We start from the raw sequence: 23,512 nt of genomic DNA on the forward strand, positions 1-23,512 counted from the left end.
TCAGTTGAAATGTCTGTGATTTTATCTGCCTCTGTCCTTCGTGTCAGAGATGGGCTGCCACTTTCTGCTTCTACTGATTATGAACAAAGCACAGGAGTGCAGGAGTGCAGAAAGTATTTTAAAATGCTCTCAAGGAAACTTGCTCAGCTTCCTGATAGATGTACACTGAAAACCGGACATTATAACATTAAGTAAGACTTCAGAATGCTTCATTTGAATGACTTGCCTGGTGATTGTCATTTTAATAAAGTTTAAGTGGTTGCAATATAAATTAGCATTTGATTAGGAAAACTTGTTCAAGTCAAGAATGGTGTGATTTAAACTTATACTAAATAATACCCATCATGTTATCACCCTATTTGCAGTTTCTCTGCATTTATTTTTCACTTTAGAAAATTTTATTGTTTCACAGATTATAGGTATTCCTTCTTGTAAGTAGATCACTAGGTATTTATTGGCATTCTCACATGCCCAGTATTTTAGTAGGCAAACGATAATGGGAAATAGAAAAACTTTTACATGATACCTGCCCTTAAGGAACTTAAAGAAGTTTACATTCTAGTGGGAGGAGATAGCACTTATTACTAATGATTTATTGCCTATGAAGAAAATAAAACTGGGTGATGGCATAGGAAGTGACTTTACCTCTGGTGGTTAAAAACCTCTTCAAGCGGGTGACACTTGAGCAGAGACCTAAAGGTTGAGAAAGGAAGAGGTCATGTGAGGGATGCTTTGGGTGAAGAGCAAAGCAGGTAACAGCCAGTGCAGAAGGCTTTCAGTCAAGGAATGGAAAGAAATCTAGTGATGTGGAGCATTATAGACATTAGCAGGTGCAGGTTGGAAGGTAAAGTTGGAAAGATAGGAATGGGGCAAATTATGTAGGGCCTTATAGGCCATGATAAAGAGTTGGGATTGAATCTAATGCAACAGGAAGCTGTTGGAGAGTTTTAAGCTGGAGAGTTATATAGTTTGATTTTAACTTTGTATAGATCATCCTGGCTGCTCTGGGAAGAATGGGCTGTAAGGGAAAAGGAGTAGCAATAGAGAGATCAGTTAGGGGAATCTTAGAGATGTTCAGGTAGAGGTGATGTTTGTAACGTGAACTAGAGTGATCATGAAAAGAAGTGGTTAGATCTGGACTATATTTATGGTTAAGTGTTCAGCTACTAGCTGAAAGGTTGTCTGTTCAAATCCACTCAGAGTGCCTTGGAAGAAAGGCCTGGAAGTCTGCTTCTGAAAGCTACAGCCTTGAAAATCCTATGAAGTACAGTTCTATTCTGCAATATATGGGACTGCCATGAGTCAGAATCAACTTGATGGTACATGATTTGATTTTGGTTTGGGGAGTAGCACCAACAAATCTTGGATTTGGATTGATGTGGAATGTGAGGCAAAAAGAAGAATCAAGAATCACCTGTAGATCTTTGACCTGAAGAACTGGTTGGATAAACAGGATGGAAATGAGTAAGGCTGGAGGATAAGTATGTTTCAGTGGTAAAAGGCAAAGGTTGTGTTTGGACATGTTAAGTCTGAGATGCCTATTAGACATCCAGGTGGCACTGTCAGGTAGATAGCTGGATGAAAGAGTCTGAAGGTTAGTAAAGAGGACAAGTATGGAGATTTAGATTTGAGAGTCAGCTTATGTTTTGTGATAAAGCCATGGGAATAGGTGAGGCAACCTTGGAGAGCATACCCATGAAACAGAACAATTTATTTCTGAGCTGTTTGATACTGATTGTGCATGTGGTAGGAAATCAGATAAGAACAAGGTCCATATGGGATACAATACCACATTTTTATGCAAATAATATGCCCATTATATGTTTTTTGTAAATGCACAACTCCCTCAATCACCTTAGTTTCCTATGTGTGCCATGTGTGTTATATGTGTGCGTTGTTTGGGCAGGTTATATGCAAAAAATAAGTAATTAGAGGGCTTTATTATTGAGATGAGACTGAAGCCATGTTCTGAAAAATTATTAAGGTTTGTCTAAGGCAGGGAAAAGAACATTCTGAATGTAGCAGGGAGAGGTATAATAAATCAAGAACGTGACTTAGCATAGTATGTGCGTTAAACTGATTGGCCTGGTATAGTGGATGTTAAGTCAGATGTAGTTATGGGAAATGTGTGATAATTAGTGTGGGTCCAGATCATGGGTTGCTCTGCAAGTTCAGATTGAGGGATGTCACTTTGTTGTAATAGGTTATAAACTGTAGATTTGAGATAAGTGACTTGATAGTGCCAAGATAGTGGAATATAATGTGAAGTGGAAAGTCTTGTGAGGAGAGAGATGGGGCAGAGAGGTCAGCTTGGAAGCTGTCACAGTGGGAGAGGTATTTATGATTAGGTTCCACAATTGGAAAATTAAAACCCAAATGAAGAAAATGCTAACCAGAAAGATACTTCAAAACAAGAAATGGTCAAGCATGAGATGGAATAGCAGAAATAAAGAGAAGAAAGGGATAAAAATGACAGAAGCCTTGGAATTGTACAGAATGATGGTGTCATTGTCAAAAATGAGGTCTGTGGAAAGGATTTGTTATGGGAGAGGGAAAAGAAGAGGAAGATATGGAGTATTTTATTTGAGTTTGTGACACAGCAGACCTGTGGAGATGGATAAGGATTTTGGAATCATTCTTGTAGAAGTGGTTGAAACTGTGAGGGTAGAAATACCCACTGAGTTTAGAGAGAGGCCCAGAGTAGAACCTAAGAGAGTGTCCACAAATACTTGCATAACCTAGGTAATGGTAAGATAATAGGATGATATCTTTAATTGGATTTTCTGAGGAGTTAACCAGAAAGTGTTGCTATTGTGGTTTAATTATATCTAAAACAATGTCTTATCCTACTTCTTTTTTTTGGAGAAAAGCATGAATAATTTAAATATTTAATAGGTTCTTTTAGTGACCTGGGTCGTCGTTCTCAATTTTAGTTGTTACTGTATAGCTGGGTACTATGGTAACTGTTACAGATAGGTGTCAAAGTTTTAGTAGATTGGCTTGGGAGGTATCCTGGACTTGGGGGGGGGGGCAACCCACAGAACTTTTTTGCACATGTTTTTCATTACTCTGCCTTATTTTTTTAAAAGTAGAATAGAATAGCAAAATTTTAACACTTTCCCAATTCTGTTCATTGTGAATTCTAAATTTTGCGTTATTTATTTGCACTCCATCTTTTTCCACAAAGGATTTGAGAAAATTTACAAAAAGAAAAATAGTTAAAGAGTACTGGTAAGGGAATCAGATGAAGGAAAATTAGAGCTAGAATATAAACCCAGGTAACATTTTCTTCTGGGAATGCAAATTACAGTCTATTCATTTATTAGAAAAGGGCCACAAATACTGCTTTGAGCTCCTTTGTGGCCAAAGCAAAGAGGGATAATAGATAAGATTAGTTACAGAATTCACGGGTCTATCAGATAAAAACATCGTTTTCCATGTTACTTAAATCTGATATATAGATTTTAAATAACATTCTTCTATTTTTGCATGATTTTTCTTATAATATCCCTTAGCATATGCAAATTACATGATGCAAAAAGCAATTTTATGAGAGAGTTTAGGGATGGGATGAATCAGCAGAGGTCTTAATCTGGCGTGATCCAAGAATGCAATTTAGAAATGTCTATATAGATGACATAGCTTCTAGAACCATGCATAGAAAAACCTCTATACATAATATTTTTGCAGCTAAGTGTTAAAGATTGAACGATGGAGAATTTTTAGTTTTAGTTCCTGACAAGAACCTGAATTTCATATATATGCATATATTTATCATTGATAAGCTTAGTAATTAGCTTCTAGTTTATTGAGATTTTTATGCTACATGACAATAAATTTAGACTGAATTTAAATTGAGAATATATGTGTTACCTGGCTTTTAAAATTCTCATGTGGCACCACTTTTTCTAGGCACCAAGAATAATTGCCAGGTGAAATATACTGATCTGCCAGAGCAACATTGTAGCACACACAGCCTGTAACTAGCACATGGCTGCTTGTCCTTCCTCTCCTTGCTGTGTTTCTAAATGCCTTCTTTCCTTCAAAGACCTGCTTATATCTTCTTCCCCTTTTTTTTTTAAATTTAATTTTATTGTGGTGAAACCATGCACACCCAAGATACTTACCAACATAACAACTTCCACAGCTCAGGGACATTGATGACATGTTGCTTATATCCTTTTGATTCACCTTCTTCCTCATCACTGCCATTTAATTTCACTTGTTATCTTTATTTATTTGTTTATTTTTTTGTGATTTGGGTGAAAGTTTACACAGCAAATTCACTTTCCATACAGCAGTTCACATATACTGTCTCATGACATTGACTATAATTTACCACAATGCAACAGCTCCCCTCCCACTTCCTCCCCATAGTTACCTCTTCCCTGTGTCCTTCCCTCCATGCACTCCTGCCCCCTGAACTGTCTCCCTGTGCATACACAGCCCTTCTATTCCCCCATGATTGCTCTCTCCAAGGAGTGTATCTACGTAATGTAAATGTTCACCTCATATGCCTGTCTTTTGTTTAGCTGGAAGCCACAGGTGTGGATTCAGTTCCAGACCTGAAGGGCAGCTAGTCTCAGTGGTTCCATCAGGCTCTACCAGATCAGCAAACGTGGTCCTTTTTTTTTTTTTTTTCCAAATGATTTTTGAATTTTGTTCCACATTGTTCTTCCGCTCTGTCTAGGATCTACTACATAAATCTCCCTTCATTTCACTGATAATCTTACTTACGCCCTTCACAGATCACCTGTAGAACTTGTTTGACTGCTTTTTTCCCTAGTATTAAAATTTCTTACTTAATTTTTTATTTGTATATGTCCCCTATAACTAGATTGTAACTTATTGAGGAAATTTATCTGCTCTAGCTTATACTATTTTTAAATCCTAATTGCCTGCTAACCAGACGGCTGGCGGTTCAAACCCACCAGCCACTCCTCGGAAGGAAGGTTGGGCAATCCTACTTCCGTAGTGATACTGCCTCAGAAACCCAAGGAGGGGTCGCTATGAGTCAAGGCCGACTCAACGGCACATAACAACAACAACAACATTCTCTTAGTACTGTGGTTTTCAAACTTGTAGAGAAATTAAGGTGCTCTTCAGAATACCACTTTGCAGAATACAAGACAGAATAACCAAGTATATAATTATGTGCTAAGACTAGATGGTACCTCACATTAGATTGTAGTTACATAGACAGGGGAAGACAACAGAGTTTTGAAAAGAATTAGGGGAAACATTTAAAACTTGGAAAATTCTTTTAAATATCTCCCTCCAACCCCCATGTGTTGGAGAAATGACGCACTTTATCTGATTGTAGGGCTTTATCTGATTGTAGAGCTGAATACTTCAGTACAGCTAATGGAGCACATTCCATGGGAGCATAGCAGATGTTAGCACAATGCCTTGTACATATTATGTTGTGGTTGTTGTTAGCTGCTATTGAATGGGCTCCAACTCTTGGTGTCCTCATGTACAACAGAGCTCAATGATGCTGAGTCCCGTGCCATTTTCATGATTGTCGGCATGCTGAAGTCCATTGTTGTGGCCACTGTGCATTTTGAGTTTCTTCCAACCTAGGAAGCCCATCTTCCACCAGTGTGTCAGACAATAATCCATAGAATTTTCATTGGCCAGTGTTTGGAAGTGGATTGCTTGGCCTTCCTAGTCTATCTTAGTCTAGAAGCTCTGCCAAAACCTGTCTGTGACTCTGCTAGTATATAAAAGTGGCATAGCTTCCCACGTCATAGCAACATGTAATCCTCCACAGTACAACAAACTGACAAATGAATGGTAGGTGCATATTATAAACCCAAACCAGTGGCTATTAAGTAGATTCTGACTCATGGTGGCCCCATGTTATGTTAGAGTAGAACTGTACTCCATTGGGTTTTTAATCAATGATTTTTCAGAAGTAGTTCACCAGGCCTTTCTTCTGAGTTGTCTCTGTTGTTGTTGCTAGATGCTGTTGAGTTGATTCTAGCTCACGATGATCCTGTGTACAACAGAATGAAACATTGCCCAGTCCTGTGCCATCATCACAATTCTTGCTGTGTGTGAGCCCATCATTGCAGTCACTGTGTCAGTCCATCTCTTTGAGGGTCTTCTCCTTTTTCTCTGACCCTCCACTTTACCAAGCATGATATCCTTCTCCACGGAATGGTCCCTGCTGACAACATGACCAAAGAAGATGAGACAAAGGCCATTCTCATTTCTAAGGAGCATTCCGTCTACACTTCTTCCCAGGATAGATTTGTTTGTTGTTCTGGCAGTTCATGGTTTTCATTATTCTTTGCCAACACCACAATTCAAAGACATCAATTCTTCTTTGGTCTTCCTTATTCATTTTCCAGCTTTCACATGCATATGAGGCTATTGAAAATACCATGGCCTGGGTTAGGCACACCTTACTTAGTCTTCTAGGTGACATCTTTGCTGTTTACTGCTTTAAAGAGGTCTTTTGTAGTGTATTTGCCCAGTACAGTACAACATCTGATTTCTTGACTACTGCTTCCATGACTGTTGATTGTGGATCCAAATAAATGAAATCTTTGACAACTTCATTCTTTTCTCCATTTATCATGATGTTGCTTTTTGGTCCAGTTGTGGGGATATTTGTTTTCTTTATATTGAGGTATAATCCATATGGCAGACTGTATAGTCTTTGTTCTTCAACAATAAATGCTTTAAGTCTTCTTTGCTTTCAGCAAGCAAGGTTGTGTCATCTGCACATTGCAGGTTGTTAATGAGTCTTCCTCCAATCCTGATGCTGTGTTCTTTTTCATACCATCCAGCTTCTCAGTTTATTTGCTCAGCATACAGATTGAATAAATATGATGAAAGTATACAACCCTGACACACACCTTTCCTGATTTTAAACCTGCAGTATCCCCTTGTTCTATTCAAGTAACAGCCTCCTGGTCTATGTACAGGTTCTTTATGAGCACAATTAAGTGTTCTGGAATTCTCATTCTTCACAATGTTATCCATAATTTGTTATGATCCACACAAATGCTTTTGCATTTAACAAAATACAGGTAGACATGTTTCTGGTATTCTTTGCTTTCAGCCAAGATCCATCTGACATTAGTAATGATATCCCTCATTCCATGTCCTCTTCTGAATCCGTTTTGCATTTCTGGAAGTTCCTTGAGTTGTCTCTGGATGCACTGAAACCCCTAACCTTTTCAACTGGCAGCAGAGCACATTAACCATTTGTACTGACAGGGAACTCAGGGCACATATAAAAAAACTCAAAACCAAAACCAACTGCCATCAAGTCAATTCTGATTCATAGAGACTACTGTAGGGTTTCCAAGGCTATAAATCTTTATGGAAGCAGACTGCCTCATCTTTCTCCCTGCAGAGCAGCTGGCAGCTTTGAACCACTGACCTTTTGGTTAGCAGGCCAATGCCTTAACCATAACACCACCGGAACTCCTTAATATAGTAGCTGTTTAATGAGGGATGATTGTTTAGGGAGTATGGCAGTGTTTAGAGTGCCATGGAGTTCTTAATTCTCCAAAAGTTTTCACCTTAGCTTGTTGATTTTTTTTCTGAGGTTTGGGGGAAGGTATATATCTAGTTTTGTGATTAGTTTTTTCACATTCCATAATTATACTTCAGATTTTCTCCATATAAAATTTTAAGGAATCTCTCTGTTTCACAAGTTGGTAGATACTTTCTTTAAACTTTAATAAATGTTTAATGAATAAATGTATGCCATTACTTAAGAAACAATGACTGAAGTAATAATTATGAACCATTTGAAAGTTAAGTTGACACTTTGCAGTTGGTTTTGAGTTTTACACTCAGGGTTGTACATTTTGAGATCTCTTTAAATACTGGGGCTCTGAGCTTATGAAAAGAAAGACCATTTGAGAAGTTAGGGATATCCTATTGTGGATTTCTTTTAGTTCAAGAAATACAATTGTTTAGTTCTTTCACTGCTGACTCATTTAAAGGCTGATAATAACTGTGAGGCTTGTAGGTTCTCTCCTTACCTGAGAATTCACTTTCTCTATATTTGCCCCCAAACTGCTACCTCCAGCCAGGAATTTCATTGTAGGCCTTCCTGCCTTTTGTTTTTAGTATCTAGAAGTACTTTCTTTTTACTCCTTGGTGATATTTTCTAATTGCTAGAATAACAACATCAATAATAGCCTAATTATTAACTACCTGCAATTGCCAGGCACTTTACATTATAGGAGCTCTGGTGGTGTAGTGATTAAGGTATTTGACTACTAACAAGAAGGTTGGTGGTTCAAACCCACCAGCCACTCCATGGAGAAGACTGAGTAATCTATTTCTGTAAAGATTTACCACATTGGAAACCCAAAGTGGCTTGCTGTGAGTCAGAATCGACTCGATGACAGTGAGTTTGGTTTTTTGTTTCACTTACGTTATCATCATACTTTGCAACAGCTGTGCTAAGTAGATAGGGACTTCGCATTGTTGGAGGCAGAAGCATAATTTACACTAGCTTAAGCAGAGAAGGGTATTATTGAGAAGGGGAGGAGCTGGCTGGAGCTAGGAACTCAGATGTTATTATCAGGAATCTTTCTCTCATTTCTGCCATATCTAGCCTCATTCTCTTCTTTGCTGATAGCTGTTCTAGCTATTCTCTGTGTCTTAGAAAACATTGCACAACCAGTTCCAGGCTTATTTCATCCCAACTGAGTAAACCATCTCCTTCTATGTTTCAAAAAAAAAAAAACTTTGACTTTTTTTGAGTCATAGTCCTTTTCTGTGCTAATGTGGCCAGGGAGATGAAGTACTTTTAATTGTCCAGGCCTGGGTCATACATCCAACCCTTTGATTGGGCATCTTCTTCAAAGTCACATAGAATAGGTAGTGGGACTGGAGTTAATTCCCCAAAGGGAAGGAGAGCAGGGATACTAGGCAAATAGTCATTATAGTATCCTCACCCCTATTTTATAGGTGAGGATCTCTGGTAGCATAGTGCCTAAGGCACTTGACTGCTAACCAGAAGGCTGACTGCTCAAACCCACCAGCCACTCCTTGGAAGGAAGTTTGGGCAATCTACTTCCGTAGTGATACTGCCTTGGAAACCCAAAGAGGGGTCGCTATGAGTCAGGTCCGACTCAATGGCACATAACAACAACAACATTTTACCGATGAGGAAAATGAGACTTAGGAATGTAAAGTAACTTGTTAAAGGTCACAAAGCTAATAAATGGTCTGAACCCAAGTCTTTTGACTTCACCATTCACATTATTCTCTGGTAAAAAAGGGAGTTCCCTCTCTTTACTCTTAACACCTTTCTTGATAGGCAGTTATACCAATTCTCCTAATTCTTTGCAGTTTTTATGAAGATAGAAATTAACCAGGCAAGAGAATTATGTGATGTAAACCTTCTCTTTCTCTCTGTCTCCTCTACCCTCTCTTCTCTTCTTCCTTTCCTTCCCTTCTCTCTTTCTCTCTATACTTTCCTTCCTCTCTTTTTCTCTCCCCTTCCTCCTCTTCTTTTGATTGGGAAATAATGAGGAGAGTATGAGTGAAGCCTAAAATTGATGGGACAGTGTTGTCCCTTTGGAGACTAGCTTAAGTGTTTGGTGGGGAATGCAGCTCACAGTAGCTACCAAACCACTTGGGAGAAGGATGGAATCTGTGTATCCTACTTCCTTGTCTTGTTTCATTACTATCATCCTACTGCTTATTTTTCTACTGTTTATCATTGCAAAAATGTACAGCTTTTCAGCACCATATATACTAAATAGGCTCTTGTGAACTCCCTGGGACCTAATTACTCTTATTATACTGTTTCTGTGGGAAGATAAGTTAGGAATTACCCCATGATCAATTATGTAAAAAAAAAGTCTTCATTCGTTCTGTGTGACAGTGTGAAGGTGTTAAGGTTGGTGGGAAAGGGTGAATCAGGAGATGGTTAACTGAAGAAAAATGGATGAAGGATGCAAAGGCAAACTTTGCTTCCTCTGTGTTTTATCCAGCATTCTGATGGTGTAATCCCTTTGGCCACTTAAAGTCATCTCAGATTCTCCTTTAGCTTACTCTGTTATAAGTTGCTATTGCCTGGCATATTTGTATTAATAGATATTTCCTTATTAAATGAGGTTAAAATTAGTGGCTAAAATGAGTCTCTTATTCATGGGATAATTTATTCATGATTTAGCTCTTCTCCATTGGAGGATAAATGAAAGTTGGCCTTAGAGAAGTAAATGAGAACATATGAATTCGTAGTCAAATGCTGTCACACAGTGGGCACTCAGTGTTATTGAGTTAGTTCTCTTTCTGGTTCCTATCTCCTTGCTGTCTTACTGATGACAGAGTATTTTGTTTTCAGCTTGTTTCCTATTAAAAATATTTGGTCATGATAAAACCCATATACTCACTTTCATAAAGTCAAATCTTCTTTATGTATATTTAAAAGTTTAGACACTTTCAGAGAATGGAATTCAGTGTGGAAGATTCTATTTTGAAAATAATATTTTTATTACATATTTAGCATTTTTAACAGTAAATTAGAGATGGCATGTTTTACTGGTGAACTTTTCTGCACCCCAGCAAGCTATTCACAGGGAAAGTGTGGCTACAAAAGATAAGCAGATTTTTGATGTGTAATAGTACAATTGGAGAAGAAAAACACTGCTGTTGAGTTGATTTTGACTCCTCGTGACCTTGTAAGACAGAGTAGAACAGCCCCATAGAGTTTCCAAGGTTGTAAATCTTTATGGAAGCAGCCTGCCATGTCTTTCTCCTGTGGACTGGCTGATGGGTCTAAACTGCCAACTTTTTGGGTGGCAGCCAAGTACTTTAACCACTATGCCACTGGAGCTGCTTGTAAAAGGAAAATTGCATATTATGTATAATACAGATTTTAATTATTACTGTACCATCAAGTTATAAATAGTTTGCTATGTACCTTATCATTTAGCATGCTACAAAGCACAGTTCTATAAATTTATATCTCATTGTTTCAAGTGCATTCCCAGTACTGGATTGTAAGCTCCTGGAAGGCAGGACCTTGTCTTTGGAACCAAAGCTTAAAGAGTAGAGTGCTAAACTTATGCTAAGTACTCTGCTGAAGGGAAGATCATTGCTTTCACTAATTATTTAACTTGAGGCAGCAGGCCAGGATTGCCCTAATAATATCACTGTTTAATTAGTAACATGTAAACTTTTTTTGCAAGCTCATAAATAAAGTTGGTTAAAGTATATTATCTAAAATTATTCATTTTGTTGACTTTAGGCATTGGGATCACTTGTGGTATGGCTTACTGGAATACATAATCGAATTAGCTTTTTAATGAAGTGCTTGAAAGGCGTAAACCCTCTACCTAGAGTTTGAACTTCTGCCAGCCTTGCCTGTTCAGGACACAAGTGATCCTGGAAGGACCTAAAGAAGTTCCTGGTGTATATATGCCAGGGAGAGGAACCAAGGATATAATAAAATTGTATAAATTCCTTGGTGAGGAGCAAGAGGTGGTGGTCTCATTGACAGTAAGTAGCTATAAAGACCAAACCCTTGTGGTGCTAAAGCCCAAAAAAAGAAGGAAATGAGAGTAAAGTAGGAAAAAAACAATGGAAATTTAAAAATTGTGCTCAAGATAGAGAAAGGTAGGTGGCATGTTTGTGTGTGTGTATTCGTAATGGCTGTGTGTGTGAGAGAGAAGATATGCCTAATACACCTGTATAGCCATCTATAGGTACTCACTGCAGAGGTGAGTAATTCTATGTGGCCTCAGAACATTCCTCTCTTTGAAGTTGGGACTTGTTGAAGGCTTCCTGACTTGAACCCTAAAGTCTTGTCAGGGCACTACTTAAAGAGCAGGTGAAGTTCTACTCTATTTTGTCATTTAGTTGAATATTTATTGAGCTTCTACTTTGGTAGACACTTCTAGACTGTACAAGTATCTACATTATACTCAACAAATTAGTGTCTAAATGAGTGAATGAATGATGTCATCCTTGCACTCATATATTCACTAATTTATTGAGTACCTATTATATGCTTGACACAAAATATTCTGGGTACTAAGAATGTAGTGTTGAACAATACAGAAAGCATCCCTGTGTTCATGGAGCATATAAATTAGTGAAAAAGACATTACAACAAGTAGCCACATATATGTAATTATAGATTGGGTTAAGTACATGAAAAAAAAAATGATGCTGTGGTATAACCATGGGAGTGGCAGTCAGTTTAGATTGTATACTGTGGGAGGGACTTTAAAAACTGACGGATAAGTAGGACTTAACAGGTCAGAATGGGTGCATGGTGGAGGTAGAGTTGGGAGCACTGCAAGTGGGGAAGACAGAATTTGTGTGAACTTGTCAGGTTGGGGATAGGAGGGCTGGAAGTGGGTTGTCATTGTTGATCAGAAATAAGCTAGTGCAGCTGGAATACAGAGAGGGAAGAGTAGCGTTACACACAATGAAATGGAGAAGTTAGCAGTTTCCAGGCTTCCAGAATATACCTGCTAAACAAGTTAAAAAATACTCAAATTTTATTACTGTTAATTAGGGGAAAAAATAGAGATTGATTTATGGCTTACACAAAGTGAAAAAAAGTTGATGAATAAGGACATAATTGGTTCATCTTTATTATTTGGAGGTTGGTGTTGCATTGTGGAAAGAATGTAGCCTTTGGAGTCAGGACAAGGTTTATTCCAGCTCTGCTTCTGGTGGCATGTAGCCTTGGGTCAGTTACTAAACCTTCCTGAGCCTGTGTTACTTGATCTGTAAAATGGAGATAGTAATACCCATTTATTGTGAGCATGAGATGATACAAAATATTAAACACTTAGTAGAGTGCCTGGCTTATACTAAGTGGTCGGTAAACTGTGCATGTTCCCGTTACTGTTGCTACCCTTTCTCTTCCTCTTCCTCCTCCTCAAGGCAGAAAGACAACTGGCAGATTGTTTATAAAATGTGAGCTAAGTGCACCTGATGGACACTACCTAGTCATGCACAAGCCACCATACTTATAGTGACTTTTAGATGCTACTACATAGTGTTATATCTGAGTAGTCCTCAGTGAAACGATGAGAGTCTTTAAATCTGTCCCCACGATAGTTGGAAAAGCAAGTCTTTTGATAAGAAAGTAAATTAAACATACCTTTGGAAAACTGACTTTGCGTTTCAAAGAAAGACAGGCTCGATTCACTTCATAAAAAATCAAAATAGTATATAGAGTATAGTATAGAGTACTGCATAGCCTTTTCAGAAAGTATCTTCATTTACTATAGTAAAATAAAGACTTTGCAATAGATACTCCCTGGAAATACTAACAAACAATTTTAAAAACATAGGGTTTCATTTACTTTACATATAGTTCTCTAGCTAAATTCAGTGCAAACAGGATAAAATATTTGGCAAAAACTGTCACATAGATATTTGTGGCTCACTCTGTTGTTAATGTGAAACACAGTAAAACCCCACCATAACACAAAAAATGGGATCTTAAAGCTTCCACTATATTACTGAGGATAATTAAGTGACTTGTAGCTAGCCAGTTAGCATCCAAGAGTGTGGGAACTATCCCAGTTCAAGTTATCGTGGAGTATGCTCAAATGCTGATGACACATTTGAGAATTTTGATAATGATGATTTTTTGAAAGAGGAAATTACTTGGGAGAAAGATGCTTTGGCCTTTGATATAACTAATTTTGTAGAAAATTAGTTTTTTATTCTATTTGTTGTTGTTGTTAGGCACCATTGAGTCATCTCTGACTCATAGTGACCTTATGTACAACAGAACAAAACACTGCCCAGTCCAATGCCAGCCGCATGATCCTTGCTATACTGGAGCCCATTGTTGCAACCACTGTGCCAGTCCATATTGTTGAGGGATTTCCCATTTTTGTTGACCTTCCATTTTACCAAGCATGATATCCTTCTCCAAGGAATGGTCCCTTCTGACAACATGACCAAAGTAGGAGCGATGAAGTTTGGCTGTTCTTGCTTCCAAGGGGCATTCCGGTTGCACTTCCTCCAGGACAGATTTGTTAGTTCTTTTAGCAGTCCATTTCAGTATTCTTCGCCAACACCACAACTCAAAAGCATCAGCTCTTCTTTAGTCTTCTTTGTTCATTTTCCAGTTCTCACATGCATATGAGGTGATTGAAAATACCACATCTTGAGTTAGGTGCACCTTACTCTTCAAGGAGATATCTTTGCTCTTTAGCACTTGAAAGAGGTCTTTTGCAGCAGACTTGCCTAATGCAATATGTCTTCTGATATCTTGACTGCTGCTTCCATTGACGTTGATTCTAGAACCAAGTAATATAAAGTCTTTGACAACTTCAGTCTTTTCTCTGTTTATCATGATGCTGCTTATTGGTCCAGTCATAAGGATTTTTGTGTTCTTTATATTGAGATGTAATCCATACTGCAGACTGTAGTCTTTAATCTTCATCATTATGTGCTTTGAGCCATCCTTACTTCCAGCAAGCAAAGTTGTGTTGTTTGCATATCACAGATTGTTAATGAGTCTTCCTCCAATCCTGATGCCACATTCTTCTTCATATAGTCCAATTTCTTGGATTATTTGCTTAGCATACAGATTGAATAAGTATAGTAGTACTATACAACCCTGACACAGTCTCTTCCTGATTTTAAATCATGTAGTATCCCCTTGTTCTGTTCAAACAACAGCCTCCTGGTCTATGTATAGGTTCCTCATGAGTATAATTAAGTGCTCTGGAATTCCCATTCTTCTCAATGTTATCCATAATTTGTTATGATCTGCACAATCAAATGCTTTTGCATAATCAGTAAAACAAATAAACATCTTTCTGATATTCTTTGCTTTCAGCCAAGATCCATCTGATATCAAGTATGATATCCCTCGTTCCACATCCTCTTCTGAATCCAGCTTGCACTTTGGGAAATTCTCTGTCAATATACTGCTACAACCGTTTTTGAATTATCTTCAGTAAGATTTTACTTAGGAACTCTGGTGGCGTAGTGCTTAAGGCATTTGACTGCTAACCAGAAGGCTGGCGGTTCATACCCACCAGCTACTCCTCGGAAGGAAGATGGAGCAATCTACTTCTGTAGCGATACGGCCTCGGAAACCCAAGGAGGGGTCTCTATGAGTTGAAATTGACTCAATGGCATATTACAACAACAACAACAAGATTTTAGTTGCATATGATATTGTTGATAATTTCCACATTCTGTGGGATTACATTTCTTTGGAATGGGTACAAATATGAATCTCTTCCAGTCAGTTGGCCAGGTAGCTGTTTTCCAAACCTCTTGTCATAGCTGAGTGAGTGCCTCCAGGGTGGCATCTGTGTGTTGAAACATCTCAATGGGTATTCCGTCAATTCCTGGAGCCTTGTTTTTTGCCAATTCCTTTAGTGCCCCTTCAACTTCTTCCTTCAATACCATTGGTTCTTGATCATATGCCACCTCCTGAAATGGATGATCATATAACAGTTCTTTTTTGTATAGTGACTCTCTATTCCTTCTGTTTTCTGTTGATGTTTCCTGCATCATTCAATATATTGCCCATAGAATCTTTCAGTATTGCAACTCGATGCTTAAATTTCCTCTTTGGTTCTTTCAGCTTGAGAAATGCTGAGCATGTTCTTCCCTTTTGGTTTTCTAACTCCAGGTCTTTGCACATTTCATTGTAATAATTTACTTTGTCTTCTTGAGCCGCTGTTTGAAATATTCTGTTCAACTCTTTCATCCTGTTGATTGTTCCATTTGCTTTAGCTGCTCTCCATTCAAGGGCAAGTTTCAGAGTCTCTTCTGACATCCATTTTGGTCTTTTCAGAATTCCTTTCCTGTCTTTTTAATGACTTTTTGCTTTCTCCATGGATGATGTTCTTGATGTCATCTCACAGTTCCTCTGTTTTTCAGATATTGGTGTTCAGTGCATCAAATCTATTCTTTAGATGGTCTCTAAATTCAGGAGGGATATATTCAAGGTCGTATGTTGGCTCTCATGGATTTGTTTTAATTGTCTTCAGCTTCAGCTTGAACTTGCATATGAACAGTTGATGGTCTGTTTCACAGTCAGCTCCTGGCCTTGTTCTGGCTGAAGATATTGAGCTTATCCATTACCTCTTGCCACAGATGTAGTTGATCTTATTCCTGGCAAAGTCCATGTGTATAGTCACCGTTTGTATTGTTGAAAAAGGTATTTGCAATGAATAAGTTGTTGGTCTTGCAAAATTCTATCATGAGATCTCCAGAATTATTTCTGTCACCCAAGGCCATATTTTCCAACTATCAGTGATTCTTCTTTGTTTCCAACTTTTGCATTCCAGTCACCAGTGATAATTAACACATCTTGATTGCACGTTTGGTCTATTTCAGACTACAGAAGTTGATAAAAATCTTCAATTTCTTCATCTTTGGCTTTGGTGATTGGTGCCTAAATTTGAATAATAGTAGTATTAACTGGTCTTCCTTGTAGGTGTATGGATATTATCCTATTACTGACAGCATTGTACTTCAGGACAGATCTTGAAACATCCTTTGTGATGATGAATACCATGCCATTCCTCTTCAATTTGCCACTCCTGGCATAGTAGATCATATGGTTGTCTGATTCACAATGGCCCAAACTGGTCCATTTCAGCTCAGTAATGCCTGGCATATCAATCTTTATGCGTTCCATTTCATTTTTGACACCTTGCAATTTTCCTAGATTCATACTTTGTACATTCCATGTTCTGATTATAATGGATGTTTGTAGGTGTTTGTTGTCATCTTGAGACATGCCACATCAGCACAGGGAGATCCTGAAAGCTTTACTCTATCCACATTGTTAAGATCGGCTCTACTCTGAGGAGACAGCTCTTCCCCAGCCATATTTTGAGTGCCTTCCGACATGAGGGGCTCATCTTCTAGCACTATATCAGACAGTGTTTCAGGACTATTCGTAAAGTTTTCCGATAATGTATCAGACAGTGTTTCACTGCTGTTCGTAAGGTTTTCACTGGCTAATTCTTTGAGAAGTGGATGACCTTTTCCTTCTTCTGAGTCTGTCTTAGTCTGGAAGCTCCAGTGAAGCCTGTCTACCACGGGTAACCCCTGCTGGCATTTGAAACACTTGTGGTGTAGCCTCCAGCCTTACAGCAACACGCAAGCCACCACAGTACAACAGACAGACAAGTTTGTCTCCCTTAGTTGTTCCAAACTGCTCTGCTCTTCTTTGTATTCTGTGACTAAACTTTTTGACTATAAGCCATAATAAGATGTATATAATAAGAGGTAGATTTAGGAAACTAAAACAAAAGTTTCATGAAACAATATGTACTGTAATATTTTCTTTCATACGCTATTTCACTTTTTTAGAAAATGCTGTTTGTAACCTACTGAGCTAATTTTCTACCCTACTAATAATCATAAGTCATGGTTTGAAAACATTGCATATTCAGTAGAACTTCATTAGAGAATTCCTGGTTACTCCAGAAGCATGGGGTCAGCACAGTTTTACCAGTAGTATATCCTACAACATTAATAATAGATACATAATAGATGCCAACCCCAGATAATAGAAGTAAGCCCAAACTTGGCTGTCCAGGATGATCTCTTAACCAAGATTACAGTATATACAAATATTTACTTGCATATGCATACACTCTCTCTGCAAGGCTACATAAGAAATTAGTAACAATGGTTGGTTCAAGGGAGAACTTGGATATCTGTGGGCAGGGGTGGGGGTAAGAAACGTTACAGTATTCCCTTTCATTCTCTTTGAATTTGAATCGTGAATATATTATTATAAAAATTATATTTGAAATAATAAATTCTTCTACACTGTTAAGAAAAATGTGGGGAAACTCCAGAATGGACCAGGGTTTATAAAGAAAGATTGCTATAATAGGTTATTGGTAGTGTCTTCCACAGGAATACAGAGTTAGACCTTGTATGCTCTGTTTGCTGCCCCAGCTAGACCAGCTTTATAGACAGTGCTATAAAAAGATATAGCTAAGTGACTCATTAAAAAGGGTTATTTGTGTCCCATACTCTACTTGGAGCCCTGGTGGCACAGTTATTAATCACTTGGCTGCTAACCTTAAGGCCTATGTTCTAGAAGGTCCCTGTGTGGCACAAATGACTTAGATTTGATTATTAATGGAAAGGTTGGCATTCACCCAGTGATACCACAGAAGAAAGGCCTGGCAATCTACTTCTATAAGATTACAGCCATTAAAAACCCAGTGGAATGAAACTAACAGGGTTGCTATGAGTTGGAATGGACTCAACAACACCTTTTTTTCTTAATACCATGTTCTAGAAAGTTTTTTTTCCCAGTTATAACATGATTAATTTAAATATTTCAGTACTTTAAGCAAAAGTTTTTGTTTTAAAGTTTTAACTTATGTAGAAATAATTTCAAACTTACAGAAAGGTTGTACAAATAAGAAATGTACAACCAATACCTGTTCCCAAAGTCACCTTTTAAAAAAAACACATAACATTTTACTCATTTACTTCATCGTTTTATCCCTCTCCTCGCATGTCTCTTTATCTCTGTCATTCTCTTTATCATAATTATATTTTTCTATACCATTTGAGAGTAACTTATGAATAACATGCTTCTTTATTCCTAACTACTTCAGGTTAATTTTCTAAGATTAGTGATATTCTCTTATTTAACTACAGTAGAGATTTAGTAAATTTAAAACTACCCATTTCCATTTTTGTTAATTGACCAATTCCATTTTGTTAATTGTTAATGTCCTCGGTAGCATAATTTTTTCCTTCTTTGATACAAGATCCAGTGTAGGACCAGGTATTACATGTCTCTTTTGATTGGAAACATTTACATAGCTTTGCTTTCTCTTTTACATCATGGACGTTTTAAAAGAATATAGCCCTCACCCCCCTTAAATAGAATGTTCCTTGTTCTGATGTTTCTTATTTAGATTAGATTTAGGTTATGAATTCTTGACTAGAGTCAAGGTGTGGTCCATTGCCTACTGTACAATTAATATTTTCCCCTTGCAACTGGAAGCAATCCATGGGAAGATATTTTAAAATCATAAAAATCCTGTTCTACATTAAACTCTACCCCAGCTTTAGCATCCATTGAGTGTGCTTGCCAATCCAGTCTTAACTATAATGGTTGCAAAATATTGATTTTTTTTCCAATTCCAGCACTACCTCCACATTTACCAGTCAACACTCAGCATTCTGCTATAACCAAGAATCCTCCCTTATCCCTATTTTCATTTATTTATTGTTGTTATGGACTCATCAGCTCCTCTCCCCCTCTTTTCCCCAGTGGTTTATAATTCATTACTGTGTAAAGTGGAGGATTTTACTCTGGGGTCAATGGGTGACTTCAAGAGGTCAGTAACCACCCTGAAATTGTGTGCAAAATGTTATATTGTTGGCATCTTCCTGGGGAGAGTGTCTACAGCTTTCATTAGACTCTGATGGATTTCTGACTCAAACAGGAATAGGTTCCACTGGGGAAAAATGTTTTCAACTTCTCTGTATCCTTGTATATTTGTATACTCATTCACTTGCTTTCTACCCTTTGTCTCCTGTTTGTAACCTACAACTCAAAAAGTATATTTTGGTTCCTTCAAAATTTTTGCAGGACTATATAATAAATAGTAATATCTTCATTACCACTGTAGCCGCAGTTTATGGTATATAGAGCCAGTCTTGTGAAGCAACGAATCACCTTGATTTAATTTGAAATTTTAAAACCAATGTTTTTTACACTGTAGTTTTATTAGCTCTCTGGGAGTGAGCTACATGATGTTGTGCACTGAAAATTACCCAAATGTTCTGGCCTTCTCTTTCCTGGAAGAGCTTCAGAAGGAGTTCATTACTACTTATAATATGATGAAGACAAATACAGCTGTCAGACCATACTGTTTCATTGAATTTGGTAAGGGCCTGATTTTGTTTTTTCTTTTTATTATCCTGTCTCCATTCAGTCATAAACAGTTTTTCACCTAATACTGGGGGGCAGAGGGAGAAACCCAAAATTTCTGATAGAAAAATTTGTCTGATGATATATAAATTATGGCAACTTCTTACCTGATTAAGATGGCTATTAAAAAAAAAATTGTATTTGAGCTGTGAAGGTGATCATGCTTATTGGTACAAAGAATTAATCCCGGAGGACAATTTCTTAGATTTTCAGAGTTTTGTGTTTATATGATAATCTTACATAGTCTGCTTAACGTAGGACAGGGGTTGGTAAACATTTTCTATAAAGGACTCGATAGTACATAAATGAATAAGTATCATATGTTCCAGTAAAACTTTATTTACAAAAATAGGCAGCAGGCTAGATTTGGTCTCTGGGCAGTAGTTTGCTTGATTCCTAATACAGAGGGAAAAAAGGTAAAACCAAGTTGCAAATAGTAAATATAAAATTCTATTTGGAAGATATTTAGGAAACATCTTTTATTGGTTTCATTAAATTTATTCTTTAAAATGTGCATTCTAATAGAGTAATCGATAAATAAGAACAGATTCATAAAAACACAGCATAGTGTATGTTCTTATGTAATCACAACTGATAGATATTGACAGACTTAATATTTCATGAGATAAGAATCTCTATAAAAATTAAGACTCTGGTTTAAAGTTAAAGCTATTTTTGTTTCTGTAATTCCTCAAAGTGGATATATTAAAAATATTCTTACTCTCATGTAATGCTAAACTCTTAGTTTATCTACAGTTATTAATTTCCAGAATATAAAACTGATGACTTCATGGTATGTTAACCATTAAACACAAATCGTGTTAGAATATTCCGTGACAAATTCAGCAATTGTGAATCACAGATTAAACTGTTTATCTGCAAAATTTACTGTCCATAAACATCACTCAAGTGATTTAATTAACACATGACAGCAAGGAAATTTATTTTTTATTTTACATAGATAACTTCATTCAGAGGACCAAGCAGCGATACAATAATCCCAGGTCTCTTTCAACAAAGATAAATCTGTCTGACATGCAGATGGAAATCAAACTGAGACCCCCTTATCAAATTCCCATGTGTGAACTGGGGTCAGCCAATGGAGTCACATCTGCATTTTCTGTTGACTATAAAGGTGCTGGGAAGATTTCTTCTGGTGAGTTCTGGATCTCAATTATTTCATTTTTAAAAAATCATTCTTTCATAAGAACTGAGCAACTCCTAAACATGAATTACTTTATTTTAATATTTTAAAAGCAAGTATGTGAGTGAATGAAGATGTTCAAAGTAATCCTTTCTCTCAGTGGGTTATAAAGTAAGCTACTAGATAGGTGATTAATCAGAAAAATACTTCCATGTAGAAATGTCAGCGGATCTCTTGCTAGGAAAATATTTAAGAAGGTTTTCTTACAAAACAATTTCTAGAAATGAATTACAGTTTTTTTGTCATGTATGTTTACAGGCATGTAAAGTACTTTCCATTAGGTCAAAATGGCTACTACATTCAAGGCCAGGGTTCTTGATGTCACAGAAAATATAAGGACCTTAGTGATCATCTACTCAAACCTCCCCTCCTGAAGAAGGAATGCAATCCTTGAAAGTTGTGATAGATTGAGAACTGCTTCAAAACAAAAATCTCATTATTTTATAAGGTGCCATAAAACACTGAAAGTTTCTTCCTTATACAGTAAGCTAAAGTGTGCTTCAGTGTATCATCCACTTGTTTGTCTAAGTTCTTTAACCTTTCCCTCCCTTCCTGATAGCACTTTTGTTGTTGTTGTTGTTAGGTGTCGTCAAGTCAGACCAGACTCATAGCGACCCCTCCTTGGGTTTCCGAGGCAGTATCACTACGGAAGTAGATTGCCCCATCTTCCTTCTTTGGAACTGTGAATTCAGTAACTTTGTGAAGTCAATCTTTCTATCTCTATTAGCCTGATGTACTTCATATAAAATATCTTCAGTTCCCTTGTTGTTGTTGTTGTTATGTGCCGTCGAGTCAGACCTGACTCATAGCGACCCCTCCTTGGGTTTCCGAGGCAGTATCACTACAGAAGTAGATTGCCCCATCTTCCTTCTGAGGAGTGACTGGTGGGTTTGAACCGCCAGCCTTCTGGTTAGCAGTCAAGTGCCTTAGGCACTATGCTACCAGAGCTCCTTCAGTTCCCTTAGCCTTTCTATTTATGGCATTTTGAAGCCCTAACCATCCTGGAAGCGTCCTCGCTAGACATGATTTTGTTTGTTGTTTTTAGGTGCCATTGAATTGGTTCTGACTCATAGTGACCCTATGTACAACAGACTGAAACACAGACCAATCCTGCACCAGCCTCACAATTGTTGCTGTATTTGAGCCCATTGTTGCCACCACTGTGTCAAGCCATCTCATTAAGGTTCTTCTTTTCTGTTGACCCTCTACCTTTCCAAGCATGGTGTCCTTCTCCAGGGACTGGTCCCTCTTGATAACACATCCAAAGTACTTGGGAGGAAGTCTCACTACCCTTACTTCTAAGGAACATTCTGGCTGTACTCCTCCAAGATAAATTTGTTTGCTCTTCTGGCAGTCCATGGTATATTCAGTATTCTTCTCCAATGCCATAATTCAAATGCATCAATTCTTCTTTGGTGTTCCTTATTTATTGTTCAGCTTTACCATGCATATGAGGTAATTGAAAATCCCATGACATGGGTCAGGTGCACCATAGTTATCAAGGTGACATCTTTGCTTTTTAACACTTTACAGAGGCCTTTTGCAGTCGAAGGCAGTATGTTGTTTGATTTCTTGACTTCTCCTTCTGTGGATATTGATTGTGGATCCAAGTATAATGAAATCCTTGACGACTTCAAGTCTTTTCTCTGTTTATCATGGTGTTGTTTATTGATTATTGATCCAATTGTGAGGGTGAGTTTGGTTCTGGTTTTTATGTTGAGGTGTGATCTGTATTGAAGGCTGTAGTCTTTGATCTTTGTCAGTAAGTGCTTCAAGTCCTCTTTCCTTTCAACAAGCAAAGCTGTTAATGAGTCTTCTTCCAATCCTGATGCCACATTCTTCTGCTTGTAGTTCAGCTTCTCACATTATTTGCTCAGCATATAGATTAAGCAGAAGTATTAAATACAATTTTGTAACATATAACGCATTAGCCTTTTTATTTAAATAATAGAGTTTGTGTAAGTGTAATTTTCAGGAAATACTAACATAGCACAATTCTAATAAAGTTTAAAACTACATTTTTTGCATTCTTATGACAATGAAATACCTAAAATATTTTAGATGAAACATTTTTCTTGTAACTCATTTTTATGGAGCTTATGAATCTAATTACACAGACACATGCACATACTTTTTAATATAAAAATTAAACACAGATCATCTATATCAGTTTGTGTTTGGATTGAAAATGCTTCATCCAAAAACATTAGTATAGAAAATAATTATTGCATGGCAAATAGTCCCAAACTACAGATATTTCCCTCTCAATAGTAGTTTATTTATAGCATTTATTTAGTACTACATAGAATTTGTTGACTTGTTTGTTTTCACACTCATTGAAAAGTATGATAATAAAAAAAGTTAGAAAAAAAATGTTATATGTGTATGAGAGTTGTGGGTAATATATA

The 23,512-nt window shown here is 37.3% G+C and overlaps 1 protein-coding gene across 1 annotated transcript in view; it reads left to right on the plus strand.

Annotated features, from left to right (window-relative positions):
* Positions 1–23,512, plus strand: part of SEC22A (SEC22 homolog A, vesicle trafficking protein) — a 136,156-nt gene continuing 112,644 nt past the window's right edge. Inside the window, exons 1-3 of the mRNA XM_007943915.2 lie at positions 1–191; positions 19,692–19,855; positions 20,862–21,056. Of these exons, the coding sequence (XP_007942106.1) occupies positions 10–191; positions 19,692–19,855; positions 20,862–21,056 (541 nt within the window). The 5' untranslated portion in view covers positions 1–9. The remainder of the gene's footprint in view (positions 192–19,691; positions 19,856–20,861; positions 21,057–23,512) is intronic.

Source organism: Orycteropus afer, unplaced genomic scaffold, assembly GCF_000298275.1.
Source record: "Orycteropus afer afer isolate SDZICR_OR568_19922 unplaced genomic scaffold, OryAfe1.0 scaffold00114, whole genome shotgun sequence".
Classification (NCBI taxonomy): Eukaryota; Metazoa; Chordata; class Mammalia; order Tubulidentata; family Orycteropodidae; genus Orycteropus; species Orycteropus afer.